The sequence below is a fragment of the Branchiostoma belcheri genome, unplaced genomic scaffold, assembly GCF_001625305.1.
Source record: "Branchiostoma belcheri isolate BF01 breed outbred unplaced genomic scaffold, Haploidv18h27 scaffold20, whole genome shotgun sequence".
NCBI classification, from domain to species: Eukaryota; Metazoa; Chordata; class Leptocardii; order Amphioxiformes; family Branchiostomatidae; genus Branchiostoma; species Branchiostoma belcheri.
The window spans coordinates 916,015-924,711 of NW_017803491.1; the positions used below are offsets into that span (position 1 = coordinate 916,015).

Genomic DNA, 8,697 nt, shown 5'->3' on the forward strand with positions numbered 1-8,697 from the left:
TAGTTTGTTAAGTAGTCGGGTGTGCGGAACGCTATCGAAAGCTTTGGAAAAATCGAGAATGGCCATGTCTATTTGAAGACCCAAGTCGACCCAGGATGTTAAGTCATGCAAGGTTGTTATTAGTTGCGACTCACAAGAATGTCTGGTCCTGAAACCATGTTGTGTGGGGAGAAGTATGTTGTGATTTTCCAAGTGTTTCATTGTGGTTGAAAACATAATGTGTTCTAACAATTTGCAGCATACGCAGGTAAGAGAAACAGGTCTGTAGTTTGAGGGATCACTTCGATCTCCCTTTTTGAAAATGGGATTGATGTAAGCTTTCCTCCATTCCACTGGAACCTGTTCCTCCTGCAGAGACTGGTTGAATATAATGTGTAAAATGGGGCTTATTTCGATGGCGTATTCTTTTAAAATTCTACATGGAATATAGTCCGGGCCATGTGCTTTATTGGGATTTATCCCCTGCAACAGTTTCTGCACCCCTTCTAGTGTTACCTCAACCTCAGGCATGTCAGGGTAAGGACTAGCCCCTAGTTTGGGTACCTTGGTGAGGTCTTCCTCTGTGAAGATGGAGTCATACTGCTTGCTGAGGACCTCGGCCTTCCCTCTCCCATCCACAACTAGTTTGTCATGCTGGGCTAGGGGGGCCACCCCAGAAGCTGTCTGTTTCCTATTCTTCACATATTGCCAGAATTTCTTTGGGTTGTCCAATGCCTCATCTAAGATTTCTTTTAAGTAGTCATTGTGGGCTTTTCTTATTTTCTGTTTAACCATCCTACGCATGGTTTTGAAATTTACCCAGTCTTGTTCTTGCATCGATCTCTTGGCTCTATTATACAGTCTTTTTCTTTTTCTTGATGAGTCGTTTTAGGTCTTTGTTTACCCATGGGCATTGATGTCTATTGGAGAGCAATTTCTGTGGTATGTGCTTCTGGATTAATTGCCTCAACCTGCTAGTAAAATAATTCCAGTTATCTTCCACAGTATGGTTAGATGGAACTCGCTCCTTAAATTGTTTTTCCAAGTCCTGCAGCCCATTTGTAAGGGCGGTTTTATCTGTTTTCTTGTACATATAAACTGAACGGGGTCTTTTCTTGTTTGGTTTGACATGACTTTTCATACTTACTGCCACAGCTACATGGTCACTTATCCCCGGACAAGTACTGACATTTTCAACAAGATCTGGATTTGACACAAGAGCCAAGTCCAGGATGTTTTGTCCACGTGTTGGGGTCAAGACCACCTGAGACAGGCTAGGACCCTGAACTACCTCCAGAAATTTCTCGTTAATTCCCATCCCATATTGCGGTGTGGGATTAACAGTGGGGGGTTCTGAGTCCCAGCATATGTCGGGTAGGTTAAAATCCCCGAATAATGCAATGTTGGGTGGTGAGGGTTTTTCTACTATGTTATTTATAGATGCCTCTAACTCCTCCACATATCCAAGTCCAGTAGATGGGGGTCTATAAGCTGAGCCTATACAAAGAGATCTATATCCTGCCTGTTGAATCATGGCCCACACAATTTCCGCATTTGAGTGGTCCTGTATGGGCGATGAGACCAGGGAGGATCTTACTGCGATAAATAAGTGATATAAAAAAAAATCCTGCATGACGCAATTTCTTTGCAATTAACAGTACATTGTGATTGTATTGCACCATCAGACACAATACAGCTGGTGACGTCATTGTCATTGCACAATGATGAGCAATAAAGATATCCGCTACAACGTTAAGTGTAAAATGCATCATGAGTCTTGTACGTACATAAAACGAAATACACAGTAATCTGTTAAGTAGAGTAACGTTACCAACCTTCGGTCTCCGCGGCCTGTCCCCGCCGGCGTTCCTGCGCCCTCCCCGGCCGCGCCCCCTTCCCCTACCGCCCCGGCCTCGTGCGTGGCTCGGCATCCTGTCCGAGTGTCAGTCAGCGATATCTCTTACCCGATATAAATTTCTGCAGGGCAATAAGATTGTCTAGCATATGATTTCTAGTATACAAGATATGTCTTGAAATGCTTTTCTATAACTCGACTTGCTAAACGTAAACAAAACGTGTTTTCCCCAGCAACATAAAACTAAAGAAATGGGGAGGGGCAATATAAACATCGGGAAAGGAACGATAAAATGCAGAGAAAAAAACACAGGACGGTTCAAATAACACAGAAGGAAGCGGACCTACCTCCGACTAGCATGCGATGTTCAGGTGTTGTAATGTGATGAACAGAATCGATCTTTAGTCTTTTATAAATAGTGAAGATATTGCACAACATTGTATCATCCCGGAAGTGCAGTGGTGCGAATGCCGTGTGGGTCAAAGGTCAAAGAATGGAACTAGGTCAACAAAACGACTTTAAGATACTTTTCCCAAGAAAAAAGACCATGCCCTCTGAGTTTAGTATCATTAGGAAAGAAACATCTGTTTTCTGGTTCAGGTAGTATGTTTACCCATTTGTTTTTCAGAAAATATTGAACATATTGTGCATCGATGTGATGCAATGTCCGTTCTAATCTAAGAGAACTTTCGGGAAAGAGCGCGAACCTGCAATTGTATTGCATCAGAAAGTCTAAGAATATAGTTGACGTGGCACAATGATATCGATATAGCCATTTATATGTCCTGCGAGCAAAACCTAAAGAATGATGCAAGTCTAACGAAACCTTGCTTAGGCCATGGGCTTGATGTACTACAATCAGAGTCTGAGCCTTGACTATTTACATCACTACATAACGTTATCTTAAAGTGAGGAAAATCTTTCATAACCATATCCCACCGCGTTTAGCTAATGTAAGTTGGTACACACAATTTTCTTTCTTGCGTATCAATTGATATGTGTTGATTTTATGTTCAATCCTCATTTGGGTGCATGTCACATAGCCCAACCAATAGCTCAAACAGTTCTGTAGTAAGTTATAGTACCGATTACTTTTGTAATGATTGTATGTAACCATCAATTGATCATTATTTCATTCATTCAAACAATTCATTAAGTCATTTAGTAATGTATTTAATGATAAGTATCGTGCAAATAGTGGGTCTGGTCCTAGCTTAGGCTGATCACATTGCTCTAGATCTTGGCCCTCTTGCGAGATGGCTCAAACTGTAATTGTGGCGCTATAGATAGAGAGCTTAACAAACTAGAGTTCGGTAATCTCATACCTCCATGACATATTTAGTGCTTTTGCATGGTGATGACCATCTTATGCATGGTGATTACCACCTGTAAATGGCTTACATCTACAATCCTGCTCATTAGCAAATTTTAATATATATATTATTCACATAGCCTCTACCTACTAATAAGATACGCCAAAAACCAGTTACTCAAGCATTTGGATTTGATTTTGAAAACACCCCCTCATCGAGAGACTGCATTTAGCTACAAGCTAGCCGTCATCTCCTAAGATTCCAGGGGATGTATGAAGGATGGGTTGAAGAATGGATGGACTGGATGTGCTCACTGTTCTGCCATACCTACTTGAATACAGTAATGAAGTATTTAACTTAACAGAATCAAGACACACTTCCATTTACTAATAGACGAAGGATATTCAGTCGAACGTTCAATGACTTTTTGTGTCAACATTATATATATATTACAACGTCTGTCAGTTTCAACCCACCAAGTATGAAACCAATCCATCCAGCCGTTCTTGAGTTATCTTGTTGACCAACAGGCGGACAGATAAACGCAACTGAAAATATAACCTCCATGACATTTCATATCATGGAGGTAAATATAACCCCCATGACATATTTCATGGAGGTAATAACCCCCTGAACACAATATTAATTGGTAATATTCCATCTTTGTTGGACGCAAAATAATTGACTCATCACGATATGAAAGAAATTTTGCAATCCGTTTCATCACGAATTATTTCCTTTATTAGACAATTTTCTGCCACTTGAAGTAACGAGACGTGGCGAGGCCCAGGATGTCGTCTGATGTTTACGTCATGGGGATGTGTCCGCACGCCGGCTGGACGACGTCCCTCAGGGCGTAGTACCTGTTCAGGTTGGTGTTGTACCTATCGTCGATGTGTACAGGGTCGTTAAACACGCCGCCCCAGGTCAGACCTGCAGCAATGACTTCATCCAGGAAGCAGTTAGCGGCGTTGTCCCACTGTCCTGTGTTGATTAGGAGATAATTAGCGTTAGGGCAATACGTTGGAAAAAAATATGTTTTTTCCAAGTAGCAAACTCAAACGTTGTCGGTCGCATTTTACGAGCTATACAAACAGATATCTTGATGTCAAACAGTAACAAAATAACTAGGTGAGGTCGGAGATGTCAAACCTCCACCCCTTTGTAATTTGCCCTTCCCCAAGTCTTGGTCACACAGCGTCAAAGACGAAATCAGTGTCTTGCTTATTCCATTCCTTCGATGTTTATGCAATTTAATGACTCAGTTGTTCTACGTTCTACGCTTTTCCATTTACCCATAAACTACATCAAAACTACATCAAAAGCAGCATTAGCATTACGTATTATCATTTAATCATGTTCATGTTCATGCAATTAGCCCACGGGCATGGATTTGCATTAAACTTTCACGTTATTAAACTCAGTACCTTGCAAACAGTCTCCGTTGCACAGACTTCCGTCCGACCGTTGGATGTTCATGTCGATGGCGTGACCCACCAGGTGGTTGCTGTTGGACGCTGGTTGGACAATGGCTCCGCCAATGAAAGCCCCCAGCTTACGCCACGAGTGAGTGATCCAGACCTGGAGGCCACAAGTCAAATATTTTTTTTAAAACGTTCGTTACTCAAAATGCTCGCTTTCTATATGCATGAAACAAGCCCCCTCGTCGATTTCGGATGGTATGTTATTGACTTTTCCAATCGAAAAAAAGTTTCAAGGGCAACGGGGCTTACCTTGACGCCACAGCGTCCGGCAGCGCTGTTGATACTGTCCATGGCGCCCCTGAAGCCGTCCTCTACATGGATGGGGGTCTCCCACAAAGTTGTTGTTGCTGTAAGCGCGAACGGTGCAGCCGCCGCCACCGCCACCGCTACTAGTCCCACCACCGCTGGTCCCTACAAGACAAGTGTACTAGAGTCACAAGTTGGTCACTTTCCATTTCTCAAACCGAGATGGTGGCCGATACCGTTTGCCAGGAACCTTTGACCCGTTGCTGGGGTTACATCTCCGCCCACGTGATATTGAGTAGGCTTCGGGTCATTTCAGCTTGAGGAGGGTCAGAGGATTGACAGAAAGCTGAGTGGTACGTGTTGTTTTTAACTTTTGAGTTGGCAAGGTGGTCTTTAAAAAGGACAAATAAAGTAATTTAAGTTTTGGTGCCTTTTCGACCCAAAATCCTATTTACAAAAGGTGATCAATTGGTTTCTACCAGTCCCGCACAGAAAGGGGTGATATTTGACCCAAATACATGTTCACATTTGATGACTGCCTATTCAACCAGGAGGCTGCGGTGACGTAATGGGTCTTCTTAAGCTACTAGTAATTTACTATTTGTCCTATAAGGGTCTTACATATACAGCGACAGGTTTTACACACCGTGAGGCAGACAACACTTCCTCTCGGAAGGTCCGCCGCACATCCCGGTGTTGTAGTGACCGTTGCAGTAGTTGCTGTCATCCTTGCACTCTCCTCCTGCCCCATCACATGCCCCGTCGGAGTAGGTAGCCCAGTAGTCCTCATCCGAGATGCCTACAATGAAGTAAGCTTTTGTTTAATGACTGACCACAATTATGTATATATCCAACTTCTGTACGTTTGGAACTGCATTGTAGATACAGTTTCCTGTAACAACGCATATATTGTATTGAAATTATGTGCCCTTTGTGTTTTGTCCTTATATGTTGACTCTCTAATATCAGCTTTGCTGCCTTGAGAGTCAGTGTAATGTCTTGTTGCATTTTCCAATAAATAAAAAAAACTATATATAGATACGTAAATAATATTTTACGTTTGGGAATGCATCTATAGCGGCGATAACCGCTGCAATAAAAGACTTGGTTGTGTGAAAAGAGTCTCTTTACTCAATGAAGTAAGTAGTTCGACGAACTCATATTTCCGTGAAATATTGTTTCATTGTTGTGAATTAGTCATGCTAATAATGTTTCGACTAACATTACATGTGTCAATTGATAATTATATGAATGAATGAATGATGCTTTATTTCCGTGTCGTGCGCTATCCCGCGCCCAGCCCGTGTGGGCTTATACGACACCGCTTCAATAAATTATACATAAACAAAAGACGATCAAAGGTACAGATAACAGAATCCAAACAAAATATGAACGCAAATAAAGGTAGGCTATATACAATAATGGTGAACAAATAAGTGAACTCATAACAGATCGTAAATACAAATAAACAAATCTGTACATAATGAACAAAGAGTTCATAAAATAAATACAGTTAAATAATTATAACTTTCTATCACTCTGTGAATGTGACGAGTATTCAGCAAATTTATAACATAGACAGGCCAGAAACTATTTCAATCACGTTTACATTACTTTGCCGTTCTTACACTGTGGTTCGCTTCCAAATCGATAGAGGTCGCTATTACGTTGTGCAAAATCAAATAGGCGTGACCTGCTGCTTCTCACTTTAGTCGTATCAATTCATGTGTACTTACAGCCGGAGCCGCAGTTGTTACAGCACCTCCTGTTAGAGTCGCCGCTGCACAGGCCGATCTCGTAGCCAGCCGTACATTTGTAGTAACGCCAGTCCAAACAAGTGCCGCCGATATTATCACAGGCTGAATCGGCTGGAGAAGTGTGGATACAGGCAGTATTTATTTCACCAGATCATAGAAGATTAAAAATTATGCCTTTTATTCGACACACCCATCAAGTGATAGCCATTTTATTCAGATTCATAATTACAAGGAAATAAAAATGAAATATCAACGACAATGATACACCGAATTCATACAGATTGCATTTAAGCAAACTTCCTTCTGTAATATCGTATTTACACAACGAGTTACTGTTGATTTTTTTTCACATTCCCTGGTATACATTCGTTTACAGATTACAATTGTTAAATGTAGAACAGAGGTGACTTCCAGTAACTGCAGTTTTACTGGTCGAATTACGTGCTCATAATTAGCATAAAGTAACGCCATTGAAGCAGATGGTTCATACCTTCTAAACAGTCAGATTTTGTTTCTTGTTTAGAACTAAGTAACATGGACTTAACTTTTACTTTACTTAATCAACATGGCCTTAATTTAGATAAAATTAACGGACAAGTCAATTTCTTACCGCTGACCACTGCCAGGAAAGCAGTAAGAACCAAGAACTGAATCATCTTGGCAACGTTCGAGCAACCTTTTGAAATAAAAAAACAACAGAATTTGGTATTTTTGTTAATCACTATTATCCTTGATCAATTTATTATTCATGACGATATATTAATACCGGAAACGATTCTATGTCTGAAAAATAATTTTCATATTGAAAATATCTGAGACAGGACAGAATCTACACGCTTTTGAATGTTGTGTGTTTGTTTAGAAATATCGTAATGTTATAATTCAGTTGATATGTTTGTACTAGTTTAGAATTAACAACAAGGCCATTTTGGAAACTGTTTTTGCCAATCTCATTTCAAACATACTTATAGTTTACGTAGACCATGTGGCACAGTTGTTCCGGTTCAATTCGTCCGTCTGATATCTAAATCAAACCGTACCTGCCGCGTGTGCCGCTGCTGATGTCAGTTAAAGCAAACAGAACCCAAGGACGGCTGATAAGATGACCTGGCTGACCGCGCGTGCATGCCGTTATTTATGTCGTTTTTACACCACATGTTCATCTTCTCATACATATTTTACAATAATAGAGTGCCGGATGCAAAATAGAGTGCCGGGTGCAAAATAAAAGTGCCGGGTGCAAAATAAAAGTCAAATAAGAAATATCTCCTTTTTAGCTTACAGCTTTTACAGTCTTAAATCTTCTTATCAATATATTTGAGCCAGACAGGCCTTCACGGCTAGTAGTGCCTGTTTACTAATAAATCAAGTCATCATTGTTTTTCTTAATCAAAATTTGGTTACTTTTGTTGAAGCAAGACTGAATTCTTTAAAGTCGTAGTTCGTACTAAGCCACAACTTGTATATTATGCACTGATCAGGCAGACATTCAGTGTATTTTTGGTGCGTGGTAAAGTTTTGAAAGTCACATTGCAATCTCAGGAAGGTCGCACGCAGAGAATATGAATTTTGGCGCAGTCAAATGAGACTGATTTCACTGACAATTGCTTTTGAACACAACTCAATCCCTTATTCTATAGATGTAGGCAAGAGGACATAAACAGAGAGGAGAGGATATAAACAGAGACCTGTACAGCAGGAAATTCGGATAAATAAGAAAAGAAAATTCAACTCACTGCTCAAGTGGTATTCAAACGTGCCCACGGGAGTCGAGGGTCGTACTGTATCCAAAACGTCATGGTGATCTTGGCGTAGCGGGCAGACTATTTATAGCTAAAATACAAGGTTATCTCAAAATTTGATTGGCAGTGACGCATAATAATACAAACAAAATTTAGTATGACCAGGGTTCATTTGATAAAGTTGCTGCTGACTCTAACAGTTTAGACCAATGGTCTAAAAGAAAGGCGTGACATTATAGGTATGATAGTCAATCATTGGTCAGTTTGAATGTCGTAATGTAATAATACATTTCATATTGAACATTCATCTGCGTAAATCAT

At 40.6% G+C, this 8,697-nt stretch overlaps 1 protein-coding gene and 1 pseudogene across 3 annotated transcripts in view; both read right to left on the reverse strand.

Moving 5' to 3' along the window:
- Nucleotides 1-2,295, reverse strand: part of LOC109469324 — an 11,931-nt gene extending 9,636 nt beyond the window's left edge. For both annotated transcript variants that reach the window (XM_019767825.1, XM_019767824.1), the window contains exons 1-2: nucleotides 2,182-2,295; nucleotides 1,815-1,956 (exon numbers count right to left, since the gene is read on the reverse strand). In XM_019767825.1, the coding sequence (XP_019623384.1) occupies nucleotides 1,815-1,910 (96 nt within the window). In that variant the 5' untranslated portion in view covers nucleotides 1,911-1,956; nucleotides 2,182-2,295. The remainder of the gene's footprint in view (nucleotides 1-1,814; nucleotides 1,957-2,181) is intronic.
- Nucleotides 2,296-3,849: 1,554 nt separating this feature from the next.
- Nucleotides 3,850-8,464, reverse strand: LOC109469343 (annotated as a pseudogene). The gene is made up of 7 exons (XR_002140185.1): nucleotides 8,371-8,464; nucleotides 7,245-7,310; nucleotides 6,614-6,745; nucleotides 5,524-5,676; nucleotides 4,881-5,042; nucleotides 4,575-4,728; nucleotides 3,850-4,131 (listed from the first exon to the last, which is right to left on the reverse strand). The product of XR_002140185.1 is annotated as an uncharacterized LOC109469343 (transcript).
- Nucleotides 8,465-8,697: the final 233 nt, after the last annotated feature.